At 44.4% G+C, this 15,885-nt stretch overlaps 1 protein-coding gene across 3 annotated transcripts in view; it reads right to left on the bottom strand.

The window, feature by feature from the left end:
* The window catches only part of cpx (synaptic transmission protein complexin), a 406,174-nt gene that overhangs the window by 26,934 nt on the left and 363,355 nt on the right, over positions 1-15,885 (bottom strand). For all 3 annotated transcript variants that reach the window (XM_037426904.2, XM_037426903.2, XM_075876397.1), the window contains one exon: positions 9,700-9,863. In XM_037426904.2, coding sequence (XP_037282801.1) covers positions 9,700-9,863 — 164 coding nt within the window. The remainder of the gene's footprint in view (positions 1-9,699; positions 9,864-15,885) is intronic.

The following is a 15,885-nucleotide window of genomic DNA, read 5'->3' as shown; positions in this document are numbered from 1 at the left end:
GAAACGATTTAATTACCACCCTCAAAAGTTCGGCGCTCTGCACATTTACACGCGCAAACAGCAGATCGATGATTCCCGCTCTATATATCCTGCACCTCGTCTACGTCCTTGTCCTCCCTACGCGAAGGGCCCATTGTTTTTCTCGCTCGATGGGGGACCAGCTTTTTAGACAACAGGCTGTCGTACCCGCCTCGTCGATGTCCTCTCTTCACGCACATTTAATTTGCGAGAGTGCTTTCAAACTGCCACGAGTTTCTAACTTACTCCTGTTATTCGAGACATTCGACGCCCTTTATTTTTTTTTTGTCCAGCACGTCTCTTTTACATTTTTACACGAAACTGCACGCCCTTGTCTCTACTCAATTTTAGCCACGAGGCGACATTACGTGTGCAGCTTCTTTTTTGCTGATGGGCGTTTCATATAGTATTTGTTTCACAAAATAACCAGGAGTAGTAGTGTTCTTGTACAAATACTGCGAGACTCATTATGCATTTTATTTTAAATCGGCTACGCTGTGACGCGCTCGTTGTAATGGAGCCCCGTTGTATGAAGACGTGATCAACTTTCTCTGGCGAAATATTTTAAAGCAATTTTTCATTTCATTGGAGTCGCATTATATATTATAACATCAAAAAAAAAACTATAGGCGCTACGTTGTACCCTGCATGCATGCGACTAAGCTCAAACAAGAAAGAGGAGCTTCCGCTCGGGTCATTGCAGAAGCAACATCAGTAATGAAGTCAAGAGAGCTTTGCATAACTTAAAATAGAGAAGATGAAAACCCTGCGGTCATTTTGAAGCGCAATATCATTCTTGACGCTATAGTGATGTGTTTCACGTCGATTTTCACCATATAAATAAATTATTATTACTTTATTTGCTTTTTTTTTCTTTAGCAAATTTGCAGTTTTTTTTTCAGCTGAGCTGGCAGCCGTAGTTTCAGGAAACCACCAAGAAAACATGCGTGCCTAGAAATTGTTAATATGCATCCGTAACGAAGCGTAGTGGAAATTCGATACGCGTCAATTGTAGAACCTCTCCGAGGAGGTTTGAATACATAATTCTTGCATAACTTATTCTGAGAAAGTGCGAGTGTTTTTTTTACGTGTGTTTTTGTGTCAAAGTGAACGTGAGGAGTACGTTCCATATTCGTGCGAATGAACTTTGCGCTTGTCGATTACCATATAGCGAGAAAATCACTACACTGACAACACTTGTTTTTATGCCCGTGAAGGCAAACACAATTTCTATTCTGCTTCCAATCGGCATGTTAAATTACAGGACATACCATATAAAGTAGACCAATTTACTTCTAAAGGTCGTAAAGTTCTGCGACAAGTTAGCGCTATGCAAATGGTATATATGTCACAGTTTTCTAATTGAGCGCCCCCTGCACCTAATATCACTATTAATCTCAGGTTTGTCTTTTCCTTCTCCACTATTTGTCATTATGCGAGCCGTGTCGATGCTCGCAAACCATCTCACCACGCGATTTTACGTGACACCGAATAAGTTACTATAAATAAACAAAAAAGCAAGGCTTTGCGCATGCATACGTTACGGTTGTTTGAATTAACCATGAATCTATCGATGAAAGCGAAATGCTTCAGAGACTCGTGCGCTGTGCAAGGGCAGCGAACGAGTAAGTGCCCCGGGTGGTTAAAATTGAGCGGAGTCCTCCAGGATACGATGACTGTCATAGTCACTTTGGGACGTCGAAATCCATAAACCGGGCAACGGGAATAGGAGGAAAGGAAGGAAAGGCAAGGAGTTAAAGCAGACACTTGCCCGGTTTGCTACTCTTCACTGGAGGGACAGGATTTATTAAAAAAAAGACGGAAGAAAGGACTGTCACGGTACATCTGCACCTGTCCGCTACACGCTTATACAAGCGATCGCCATCAATCAATGCCCGCGTCACTTTGCTGGTTGGCGAAGCACATCACCACGATAAGAAAATCTCTGGGAAATGGTCTTCTCTCTAGTTTTGTTCATCGCATTGACCAGAACGCCGCGTTTGCTCACAAAATGATCCCTGAAACGCGGCACAGAGGTTCTATTTTCGTCACTGTTGCACAAGTCGCAACTGGTGTTGTTTCATTCCTATGAGAAAAGAGTACGTCTTCGGGAAAGCTATACCCCTAACCACCGGCGGTACAGTCAACTGCTATATTGGTAAAGAAATGGTTTACTTCACCGTCACTTCGTTTTCCCGAAAGGCAACAGGAGAAGTCGGGTCAACCACTACTTTTGGTTAATCACCAATGGCGAATCGCGCTCATGTCACGGTTCGAAGATATAAAACCGAAACAGATACGTACCACGAGAAAATTTTCAACTCACCGGAAAGAAGATAACCTGCCCTTTCCTGGACTTCAGTGCGTTTGTCTATGGTCATTTAATATTCAATTCTTTCATGGCGAAATTGAAGGCCACATCACTGAAATGCTCACTGGCCGATAGGTTGTGCTCATAAATTAATTTTGATAAATACGAGAAAGAGTATGAAAAGAGATGATCAGTGATGTTCAAAAATAATAGATGGTGATAGAGGGCAGCGGTGAACAAGAAATAGTACAACCACAAAGAAGAAAATACAATGGCTAAAACAGCGAAAGAGTAATAGCGTTAAGGAGCGTGGGCATGATCAGAACATTTGCGAAAAAGTGACAGCCAATTAAACGTGGCGTGAGCACACCTGTTGCCTGCGGGTTATCTGTTGCGCCAGGTGTGCAACACGCATGCTCCTATAAACCAGCATAATAACGCCACATCTGTCTCCGCTTCGAAACTATTTCTCGTGGCTCTTAACCTCACCAGACTCGAAAAACCGAGGTGAGACCACTATCATCCATTCACCGCGACGGGTAAAGCAGAAATGCGAGCACGTTATGGGTCAGCAGGTTGCGTTCGCTGAGTATTCCGACTTGGCTCATGATTAGGTTATTTTTAGTACGGTGCTCTATGGCGACGCCGTCTGGACGATGCAGCCTGCGCACAGCCGCGTGCGTGTAGCAACGAATTATCCTTCCGATTTCCCGCAATTGCAGCTTGCGAAAGAGTAAGGAGGGTATTACGGAACCTGGGCGCTAATGTTTGTGGAGCAGTGAGGTCAGCAAAAGCCGGCGTTTCTATTGACCTGGAAGGATTATGAGAGGCTACCGGCAGGCTCGGTGCTTCGCCTGGGCGCCCATATAGGAGCGGAAACGAGATCTCGACGACGCGTTGACGTATATTGGCAGCAGCGAGACCAGCGTCAAGGCAGTATTGAAGTTCTTCAGAAAAGTTGATGGTGAGGAAGACAAAAGAGGAGAGAAGAGTGAATTTGCAGAAGCGAATTCCCCTGATGGTGCAAAAGTGAAAAAGTGCAAAAGATCACCAAGAAAAAAAGAAATGGTCCTCTTTTAAAAAAAAAATGCTGCATACAATGCGCCATGCGGTACGACTCCCCAAGGGGTGATATCTCTGTCAGGATTTTCGGGATGATTTTCATGTACATGTCTAACCCTCCTTTGGTAGCCGGTCTTTCGGGGTTAAGTTGAAAAATATTTCGTACATTGTTGCATTCGCGGTGACGCCATCGCTGAATGCAGCCGTGCAGCCATGCAATGAGGCCTCCGCAATGCTGCCAAGAATGATCGTTTCAAAACGTAGCGCACTATAGTTCTCGAGTGGCGCGGATATCTCTCGGTGGCGGTGATATGAAACGACTTAAGTCCGCTTTTCCGCACTCCTCGGCGAGACGGACGAGTAAGCTTCCTCCAGAAATTGAAAACCTTAACGGGAAGGTAATCTGCTTTGGCGTTTCGAAATTTCTTTCGCTGTCCCACGAAGGAGGGGCGAGGAAACGGTGAGGCGGCGGCCGTTCTCGATCTCAGACGCCGAACCTCCACGTCCCCGAGACAGTATCGCTCGTCCCTTTATTCCGGCTCTTCGCTGCTGCATTTCAAAAGTCCTGGAAAAACTAAGAAAAAGAAAACGCAGACGAATACGTAAACAGTGGGAATACGTGGGAAAACTGCGGGACGATTCTGGCTTTGGCCCACGGGGAGCTCAGCGCGAAAGCGCCATTCTTTGAGCGGAGTTTGCGTGGCTGCATGGCAAGCCCGTGATGGGCGAAAACAGGAAGTAAAGAAATACGAGAAGACGGAATCGTGACTTGTAGTATGGACGTGTACATTTAGAGTAGCGCCTTTTCCAGTTTGAAATAGAATCGCAGAAGCGAACTCTGGGAGTGAAATGGTTTCCCAGTAATGGTTTATATATACTAACCTACCTCCCTCTTTTTTTATGTCTCTTGGTCCCACACACACACACACACACACACACACACACACACACACACACACACACACACACACACACACACACACACACACACACACACACACACACACACACACACACACACACACACACACACACAACACACAACACACAACACACACACACACACACACACACACGTACACATACACGCACACGCACACACACACACACACACGTGCGCGTACACACACACGTACACGTACACACACACACACACAGCGCGTGTACATGTGTGGGCGTGTTTGCGCGCTTGTGTAAAATGGCAGAACATTGCGCGAGGAGCGTGAGTACAACTTTCTCAAGAGGCGAGTTTGAGCTTTTTCACTGCCACGTCTCATTTTACTTCACACGAATGTGAAGGAAGAGGAACAGAAAGGAAAGACAAGGAGGTCGACCAGCTGAGCGTCTAGTTTGCTATCCTACACTGGGATGATTGATTGATTGATTGATTGATTGATTGATTGACATGAGGAGCTTAAGGTCCCAAAACTGCCATGTGGTTATGAGAGACACCGTAGTGAAGGGCTCCGGCGATTTCTACCAACTGGGGTTCCTTAACGTGCACCGAAATCTGAGCACACTGGCCTACAGCATTTTCGCCTCCATTAAAATTGCATCCACCGCCGCCGGGATGCGATCCGTGACCTGCGGGTCAGCAGCCTAGTACCTTAGCTTCTAGACCACCGCGGTGGGCCAGAGATTGAGAGATGAAAAATATATATAAAATATGGGAATGTGAAAATTATCGTATATTTCAAGTACGTGAATGTTAGACTACTTTTAGGTGATAATAAAGCAAATAATCATTTGTCAGATTTTTATTGGCTTAATTATTCTTATATTTAAACTTTTTATGAAAATTGAGGATTGCTCTCGATCCACGTGTAACCGACTACGAGTTTTTCGCTTGCGTAGCTTTTGTAGTAACAAGATCCAAAATGCTATTTACCCAAACTATGATGGTACTATACCTTAAATTGAGAATGACTTTTACAGTGTTCTTTGAGAAATAAATATCGCTTTTCTTGAATGAACTGCTATTCAAAGCCGGCTGGGTCTGCATTGTCTGAAGTATATGTTGTTTATTGTTGTATTAGGGCGTTCCTTTTTAATAAGTACGTACATAAAGAAGTACTCATATCAAATTGACGCATGTCAAGTATACGCATTTCAAATTTACGCAACCCAAAATGCAACTGAGCGAAGAAATACTATGTGTTTTATTGATTTATATCACCGGTATGTGCTACGATTAAAAACGTCTGGCACTCTTAAGCGCTAGTAGCACTTCCACATGGTCCCCGTTTTTTTGATGTGTAGATAAGTACCGCAAAAGAAAAAAAACAGCGCAGGTTAGCTGTAGTTCACGTTTTGTTTACCATGTCTTGACACAATCCAGAGGAATAATAAATAATGGTTGGTATGCGTGGCTAAGGATTGTTTTATAAAAGGTGCTCTCCAGAACGCACCCCAGCTGACCGCTCCTCACCAAAACGGAGTGACGTGAGGCGCACACGTTCAGTCATGCCTTGTCACCAGCATCGCTATCGTCACCGTCAAAAGTGTTGACTAGTGTTGAAGACGACAATCCGGACCTTGGAATCAGTGCAATGCCTAACGTCGCTAATCCTTTCCGCTTCAACCGTATCCAAAAGCGCGATACGAAGATGGACGCCGTTCCAAGCAGCAACGAGGAGGTGCTCAGAGACGCGCGCTTGGGCCATGCTCGCATGTGTGTCTCAGTCAACTATATTAGAGAATTTCAGCGTGCGGGGCACTGCGGTATTCGCAAAGGAGTCTATAATATATCGGCATAGCGAATGAACACCAGAGGACAAATGGAATACGCCATTATTTCTTAATTAACATTTCTGTGCTTGCCAAGTTTTTTGCACCACCAAATGGCCCCCCGTATCCGGCACCACACGGTTACCGCAGTATTACGCTAGCGCAAAGACTTCTACGGACGAACTGAAATTTAATAATAGCGCTACCTGGAAGGTACTTGTTAGCGATAATATTTACCTATATCCTACCCCACTGTGATGGCTTGTGTTCGAGTTGGCGTACACCGCACACTAAATGAAACGACACACTTCTTTCGCCTTTTTGGCGCTTCCAACACAACTGGAGCTCACCACGGTTTCCCGACATGCTGATGACGAACACGCATCGAATCACGTTCTTTCATTCCGCGTGCTTTTTTTTTAGTGGGTTGCGTTTTTTAATTTTGTGAAATCCTTCAAAGCGGCATGACGAAGATGAGGCACGTAAAACCACTGCCGGGCTAGACTGCGCGCAGTCTAGCCCGGCAGTGGAAGAGTGAGAGCGTCTATAGGCGTCGACTATCCGAGTATTTTCGAGTCGCCGACGTCATCACTACTAGCGCAACGTCATTCAGGATGGTATGCGCCACACCGAACACGTCACAGCAGCATTGATGTCGTAGGGTGCTGAAATCCCCCTTGAGCTTTCGCACGCTCTTTGCCCTCGAAAACTGGTGATGGCTACCAATCAAATTTGGTAAATGCATGTAGAGCAATCAAAAGGAGGACAGATTTCAAGGGACAAACTTCGTGCCAAATTTCTTGCCAAGAGAAAATTTCAATTAAAGACGAGATTCATGGTGTCAACAAGAATCACCACACGAAAGAACTAGAAAGAGAGAGAAAAGTTAACGAAAAATGTGTAAAGGTCTAAATTCTGAAAGTTGGTAAGTTCTTTTGTTTATTGGTCAGTGGCCTTCTTTTATAATTGTCGAGTATCAAGGTTGGCTAAAACTCATCTTAGAAATAAAATCTACCCAAAGAGCTTTTTGCCCCAAATTATTGATATTTTTGGCGCCACACATCTCTCACCATGTCTATCACGCAGGACGTCAGACGAGACTAAGTAGCTTCCTGACTGCCTTTACGGAACATTTATTTCACCATAACCATGTGCAGAATGTATACTAGAAGCATGGTTGCCACCGTAGTTGGTCTCGTTAATGTGCCCGTCATTGGACGCCCTATAATGAACGTTCGTGATTTTGTATGTGATGACCACGGCAACTGAATACGTAGCCCATACAGCCAATGCTTTGGCCTATACGGTGAGCAGCGTGTCATTATATAGACAACACCATTTGTTTAAAGCTGAAAATACTGTTGTGAATATAACTTTTTTCCGGTGGCAATGTAATTTTAATGTGTGCAATCCTGCAGGTCGAAGTCGATGAATGTAACAGCCATGATTATTGGTCTTGGCCTGATTTTATTCTTACCTTGTCTCTGACGCACTCATTACAGTTATAGACAGAGTACATGTTCTTGGATTTTTGCGCATTTAACATAAACGCAGTTCTAAGCGGTTCTCCGACTCTGGAGGAACATTTCTGGATCAGCTGACGGCAACTGATGTCGACTTGCTCCCGATTCATTAAACGGTGGATCACTTGTAGAGGCTCCTGATGCACGGTACTCCAAATGCTTGCTGCACAAACTCGTATTGTCGAGAATACATTCTGTTCTGTGGATGCTCGAATTTGAATCTTGGAATTTGCAGTGAAGTAAAGCTTTCTATCCGTGTTTCTAATGCGTATATAAATGAAAAGTGTCCGCCCGTTTGCTTGGTAGCAAGCACGCATCTCACAGTGATGACATTATACCACTCCAAGTATAAGTGAATATAGTTTAGTTATAAAGCGCCAAGACACCAGAGGTACATCGTCTCTATTTCGTTGTAGCCCACGCAGTAAACAAAGCTGCAGGCAAGCAAAAAAAAAAAACAAGGCATTCTAAGAGAGAGATTATACTGACTTAATAAAAACTTTTGGCTTACCATCTAAGCTTCGTATTGCGATGCAGCTTACTCTCCATCCATCAATTCATCCGTCCACCTCCATTCATTCACCCACCCACCTACACAATCAACGAACCAATCATTTACTCATCCATCCATCCTAGTCGACTACGTAGCTGCTGGACGCACTATTAGTGAAAGGGACATTCCCGTAGCCCAGATAATTCGCGAGAGAAAGCTTTGGCACTGTTGACAACAGAACCCACTGTTTATAACGGGACCTACTATTACTGTGGGCTGTTGCATGCAGTGGAGGTGTCAGTGCATCCTGTACTGTGACAACTTATGAGTGTTTACACATGTCGGCTACATGTTCTTAACGAAAGCTAAACGACTTCATCTCGTGAACGAAGTTTTTTGTAGACGTCACCAAACACAAAAGCTTATTTATTCCATATAAATACTCTTGAACTTGTCGACCATGAATGAATGTGAACTTTGGTTGAACAGGGTGATGAAAATTTAGAAAATGGTTTATAGATTAAATAACAGTACGAGCTCTCTTTAAGTGTTTCCACAATTCGACAAAAAAAAATGTCGAAGAGGGAAAATCGCTGAAACATACGTTTCGACAAGCAAACACGTTTTTGTTCGAGGCACGTCTTTCTCGGTACTCTTGGTCTAGCGATATTCCTAGTTCGAATATTTGCCATTCCTTCAAACCACCATTTTTTCCTGAACTTGTTGCTCTGTGTTGCTGAAACTTTTAAACGAAGTTCCCTTATATGTTTATTGCTCAGATTTGTTGTATCATTGCGAGCTTCTTGCGAAAAATTTTACTGCCCTTGCTCGAGCAGCTGATATTTCCATGGTAAGAACACTATGATCTACACTCGTGGCGAGCAGTACTACAATATATTCAAGAGGTTGACGCGAAATCTCTTAATTTGAAAGAAATTCATGGTACGTCACTAAGGAGCGTGTGCCAACGTCTTGGAAGCTGATTACTGTTTAGGAGATTTTAGACGACCATGCTGCAGTTGATAGTGAGATATGTTTCGAAGTTAGAGGAAGGGTGGAGGTCTGAGACTTGTCGCTGACAACCGTATTAGTCAATGCTAATAACGATGCAGAATTAAAAAACAAATTAGCATATCCCACAACCCTAGTAAAAATATCTGCATTTAGTGAAGAGCAACCCCTTATCAAAAGCTTTGGCATGGATTTCTTCGAAAATACAGCTATATATGTTGTTTCTTGCCTTCAAAGTTGAGTGAATCTAAGCTACTATGCATTTTTTTTGACAGAGAAATGAACTAAGCCCATGTAGGCACGTTGCCTTGCACTACGGAGCATGCGCACCTTTCGCAGCGAGTGGAAAACGTATCAAAGCAGGAAGGTTGATCCCTGTAAGTATGGACAGCTCCCCAGATTTCCCTAGAACACCTACCACGTGTCCGTGGCTTTGGAGAGCCTCTACACTTCGTAAACGATGAGCGAACACGGCTAAGAACTGGCTGGGCACTCGGCAGGTGAAGACTCAGCTTCCCTATGCCGCGGTGGCGCTGGGAAGTACTGTGACTCACCTTGTCTCTGATCTGCTGCCTCATCTTCTCACGTTCTTCCTCCATCCGCCGGTGCTTCTCCTTTCGTCTTTCCTCGGCTTCCCGTAGCGCCTCGAGCCGCTCCTGCTCCGCTTCGGCTTCGGCTTCTTTGTCTTCCGAGGTCTCCCCGTCCCCTCCGATCTGGCCTGCAGCAGGGAAAAAAAAGAGAGACAAAGGGGGACCGTTAGTGGAACGCTCCCTGGAAGGGACACGCGGTTTCGAGAGCGCGCTGACTTGTGGACTGGAGCAGCCCCACGCCGCCGAGTGCTGTCGGCCCTTCGGGATGACGAGCCTGTCTGGCGCCAGGTGTTCGTGGCGCAGGCTCCTACTTTTCGATCTCAACTGCGCGCACGGTGGCCGGGTCCTGCTGGAGGGGCGGCTCGCGCTCAGCGCCGCGGCCGGCGGCCCGCGGAACGCGCCACCCGCGCCGCTCTTTGTGCGCGGGGCCACACAGCACCAGTTGCGCGATACGACTGCAGGCGCACCGTAGGACCGAAAAGCAAACAAACATTCAACCCGCTTTTAATTAGCATATACCACAGTCGAAAGAGAAAGCAGTTGCAGCTTGAACTTTTTCCCATTAATTCGAGTCTGTGAAACTTTTTGCTACGTTCGTGGTATAATATAAAAAAAGAGATAGATATGAAATATGAATGAGTTTTGCCACGCTCACTGCAAATAACCGACGAAAATTCTTCTTTTAACACGCCTTGCAGCCGGAGCGAGTTGTAGCAGAAGCTATATTCTACATACCTCCCCATCCTTTTGTTTCACGCATCTTAAAGAACTCCTAACGTGCTCCGCAGTATCAAAGGAAAGAGAACATATGAGTATGATTTCTTTTTTATGAAGAAAACATTCTTCACGAAGACCTTCATCGCGCTTTTGCATGACCGTCTGCATGAAATGGAATCTCAGATTAACGTAGTGCTGCCAGAAAGCAGCAAAACTGAGTCAATTGTTCCTCAAAAATATAGTGTTTCTTTTTTACTCACTTCCAGAAATACTATAGCTTCATATAGGCTCCTTCACGGTATGACACCTAATGAAACCACTATTTTCATTAAGGTTTCGTAACATAATATTTTCTTTCAATTGTTTTGTTAAACGAAATTTGCTCAGCCGGCTGTACATTCCCCATTATTTCAGAATAAAGTATAATTTGAAAGCGTTGTGTTAGTTTAACCTGTTACCTGAAAATGTAAAATGCCAAAGAACTCATATAGAAAAATAGAGTAGATTTGAACCATATATATGCTATGTGATTGTACACCGAGTGACTCCCACGCCAAGAAGTACGAACAGCGGGGCCGAATTGTTAAGAAGTGCTTCACTAGCAGACCAAATGCGGGCTATCGAGGAGGCCCACGAAGCGGCAGAGTTGAGTGCTTCGGCCTCACCATCCAGACATTGTTGATGCCCTCTACACCTGGCGCCTAGCCGATCAAGTGTTTTTCAGGACCCCCTTTTTTTTGGTAGTAAAATTTCACCACCACCACTAATTAGAAAATGTGGTTTGTTCTCACCAGAATAAATCTCGCTCTCTAAAGTAAATTCTATTAACATAAGACGCGAAATAGAGGATTAGCTGGAATAAAACAACAACAACCAAAACAAACTGGGATTTCCTCCCTGAATTATACTGGGTAGGTTTCGCTGACAAAATTATGCGAACTACGCCACCCCACATGCAAATTTATTGCTCACGCTCAGTTCATCGCTTCGTCTATAGGCAATGAAGTTGGCTCGGTGCACGCGGTTAATCGTTCTCGTCACTACACAGTCTCGCTAGTTTCCGTGTTTGGAGCGGAGTGATCGCACCGGCGCTCATGCACTCAACTTTGCACGGACGTTCAAAGTGGGAGAAGATTAAGCACGACGGAAGCCCAACAAAGATAAAAAAAGAGAGATAAATCATTGGACCTAGAAAGCAAGACACAAGGAAACCGTGATGCGTGCACGGGGCGTTCGATGTTGGGGTTTCCCCACGTGGCGAGGCTTCCGGTGGCGGTGGCCGAAACCGCTTTTCAATCAGTGCTAGGCCCTTAAGGGCTCGTTCAAAAGCAGGCTTGACTATATCGTTCATTCTTCGCGCAGAGAGTATGTCGAGTACCTACTAAACATTGGGCTCAGAGAGGTGTTTACACGTTTGCAAAGTACACAAATAAACTTTATAGTCTATGGGCATCATCTGTGGTTCCCGTACCCCGTTCCCCCTGTATACTGTTGTCCACCTTTCTATACGGTTTATATATATATATATATATATATATATATATATATATATATATATATATATATATATATATATATATATATATATATATATATATATATATATATATATATATATATATATATATATATATATATATATATATATATATATATATATATAATGGCTTGAGCAGACAAACGTACGAAAACTTTTGATAATCCTACGTTTCGGCCGGGGTCCAGCTTTCATCAGGGTTTTCCCTGACGAAGGCCGGACGCCGGCCGAAACGTAGGATTATCAAAAGTTTTCGTACGTTTGTCCTCCGCTCAAGCCAATTTCTATTTATCACTGGATCCACAAAAGACACTCGCTTGATATATATATATATATATATATATATATATATATATATATATATATATATATATATATATATATATATATATATATATATATATATATATATATATATATATAACTAGGTATGACCACGGGCTAGATTATTTTTATTTTTGATAGCCATAGGCACAAATTAAGGAATATAGTAAGACAACAATGTCTGTTGGTTCTCCAAGTTTCGTCTAACAACAGCTAGATAATAAGTTATAGAGCGATAGGGAAAACGCCGCACATTATTCTTAGCTGGCGGGCAGGAAATACTTCCTTAGTTTAGTTGGGACAAATAAGTCTGTTCTCTCTCTCTCTTTCTATAGGACAACATAGTTTTCTTCTTCTTTTGTTTCTGTGCCAAGCAGTCTCTCTGAATTGACATAAATATCAGCTGGAGAATTTCTTCACACATTCACTCGTTTACATGAGTAGAGCAGTGAACATAGCTATCTGCGCTTGTTGAATCCGCCCTAGCCAAGAGAGCTCGGCAGAGCAATGCTTAGCGGTGCCGATTTCTGTAACCATCCTGAAGACCCACTTTCTTTCTTAGAAATTAAAGAAAAACTGATTAAACGACGGGGCACAGTTTTGTTCTTTTAAATGAATGTTGCTTAGCCGTGGGAAATCGCCAAAAAAAACTATGATATAAACTTCACATGCAAATATACGTGCCTTTTTTACAAATGAACATAATTCAAAAACAAGATATTTTTAAACTGTTTCATTTACACTGCAAGGAGCGAATGTTAATGCTGTTGGTAGAAGCCCCCAAAAAACAGTGAAAAAATAAATGGTTCAGATTCATACAATGAGCAGTTATGAAGGACTTGTGCGTGTTCACTATCGCCAAGCAACCTAAAGATCGTAGGCTCAACAAAAAATAAAAGGAGGACAGAGAAGGAGGAAGAACAAGCTTTTTTGTTGATGCCTGTGAATTCCTCCAGCCCGTGATCACTACTCGCGCACGGAACTCCAAATGAAGCCCATTGGCCAACATCACAGCTACTGCCCTAAATGGTGACGGGACGCTCTGTATTCCGCAGGCTACTTTTCTTTTAACCGAGCAATCGGAGAGCTACAAAGTGAACCATTCTGTGTCGCTCATTCCGGGCTCTTCTCAGCATGTACGGTCTTGCAGGATCTTTCCACTGGTTCGTTATCTTTTCCTTCTTTCTCTCTCTTACACTTGTTCGCAAACCACGCTTTCCGCTTAGCTGCGCAAAACTGCGCACGGAGACAAAGACCACCACGCTGGACCCCTTCATATTTGTTCTCTGCTTCTCGTACGTCCCGCCGGGAGATGAGACAAAAGAGTTTGGACGGCAGCGCTGCCACACTGCGGCAAGTGCGCGGCCGACGCACGCACACATGAACAACTGCGAGTAAAGATGACGGTGTGCTTCGGCCACTGCTGATTTACGATACGTGCATGCTCGTCGCGTATACTGCTCTGCCGCTTGTTTTGCTTCCTCTCGCAAAAAGGGCAGGGCCCGTTTCGATCCGGGGCCGAGACCATACGAAAAAAAAAAAAAAAGAAACACTGAACGCCAGTGAAACAAAGTAAGAAATTGCCGAGCGAGCGCTCACGCAGAGTTTGCGAGCGAAGGCGGGCGCCGCGCTGCGCAACCCCGAATGCTCGCACGCGGGCCCCTGTGTTTACCGCGCATTACTGGGAAACAGGGCGGCCATGCGTCGCTGAGTTCGCGCGCTCTGTTTGCTGGGCGCGAGACCGCTGCGGCATGTCTCTCCCCGCGAGAAGCCCGCCAGCGCTTTTCCCCCTCCCCCCTCCCCCCCCTGTGTACAAAACAGTCTCTACACAGACTATACGCTGCTCGCGCTTCTGTAGCAGCCACAGGAAAACTAGTGTGGAGAAAGGGCTTTTCCCAAGAAAGAAAAAAAAAAACCAATGAGTGAGGTCGAAAAAGATATAAACATACGCCCTTAGGAACAGCAGAGGAGCTACCTGTTTTGTCGTTTTGCATCCGTAGAACGTGTCCGCAAAGAGCTTGTTCCTTCAAAGATGTAACTGAGCAAGCGTTACATTAAAGATGGCGAAGGTGTATACGCAAGTTGCCCACACCTTTATGATGTACTGTGGGGGTCTGTTCGCCTGGTGATCTTAGTGGTGACCCAACAACGTCACCCTGGTCATACGCATGGCCACTCCGGATTTCCACACACACAGTTCTTTCTTGTGTCCGCCCTTCCAATATATGGGTCGGTGAATTACGACGTCAGAAACAGGAACTAGAACTACTGGCTTGCTTGGTGAATGGGGGGGGGGGGGGGCGTCATAAGCTTCGCCCCGCACGTATCCGTCTAAGCACCTCCGTATTCAGTATGCATCACTGCGTCCAGTAAAAACAAAGTATAGGCGCGCCTTCACAAAACGTCGATAGGTTCTGCGTCGGTGTGCGTGGACGGGTGACACAAATTATGGCACATAGAACGGGAATGATTGTTTTTTTTTACGATGGTGGGGAATGCGAAGTCAGGATGTGCGCAACCGTCGTACCATCATGCTGCCCCTCAATTTGTAAACAGTGGGACGCTCTATGACAGTGAAATAATAGCCGGTGCACAATAATAGTTTCATACGAAAGTAACGCGAACATTTAGCAAACTTGTTCAAGCACAAAAAAAAAGAAGAAAAGAAGTAGACAAAAAAAACAAATGCGTTAGCAAGTGTGATATAGAGGTACGTGAAAAAGGCGACAGCAGACGAGGTTGGTTTCTTGTAAGTCGGCAAACATTTTTACGTCGCTTTAAGGTTGCCGACGTTATCGTTACAGAAGATGGGACACAAACCATATCCCGTCACGAAGGTTGAGATGTGGGAATAGACGGATCGTTTTGCTCGCGATGATCTCTACAGGGCGCCCATTTTGCTGCGACCCATTTCATTTTCCGTTCTGTGAATCATACACCCCGCCATGCGGCCGACGCCAGCGAGGACGACCGTGCGGTAATGTCTCATCCACGTCGAACCACCAACGATGGGCGAAACAAAAAAGGAATATGAAATGGATTGTTAGAAAAACGCTGTCTCTGGTTCTGAAAGGAACCTTGGTCGTTCGATCACGTTTTCGATTTTTCAAATTTGTTGTTGGGTCTCGTTTTTAGTCACAACGACTTCAATCAGAGTTAAAAGAACTTCCTGGTAAGCTGTCATCTCCTCCGTGTCGCACGCATTAGTGCAGACGTTCGCTCCTTTTTCGGATTTTGAAAATTTTACAGAATGAGAATCACCCTGGAAACGACTAAAAAAAGTGGCCTGCACATTGACTACAAGCTTATAGGCCTGTTTATTTTTTTTTGCCTTATTGTGTACACGCATCGAAAGAAAAAATAAAGGCAACGCTTTCTACTGCCCAAGTTTTACGTGATTTTCTTCCTATTTTATTGATATAAGTCAAGTAGTGCCGTAATATTTGTATATGTATTTGAATAAATCTTTCGTGAGGCTAAGAAGCGACAAAGTTGGTCACGATTCCTTTGCAGTACTAAAGAAAATAGAACGAAGTAATTGTTCAGCAGTGGATCCAGTAAAAAAATCCCCA

Source organism: Rhipicephalus microplus, chromosome X, assembly GCF_043290135.1.
Source record: "Rhipicephalus microplus isolate Deutch F79 chromosome X, USDA_Rmic, whole genome shotgun sequence".
In the NCBI taxonomy this organism is placed as follows: domain Eukaryota; kingdom Metazoa; phylum Arthropoda; class Arachnida; order Ixodida; family Ixodidae; genus Rhipicephalus; species Rhipicephalus microplus.
The sequence above is the reverse complement of the archived record's forward strand: the minus strand, read 5'-3'. Positions and strand labels throughout refer to the sequence as shown.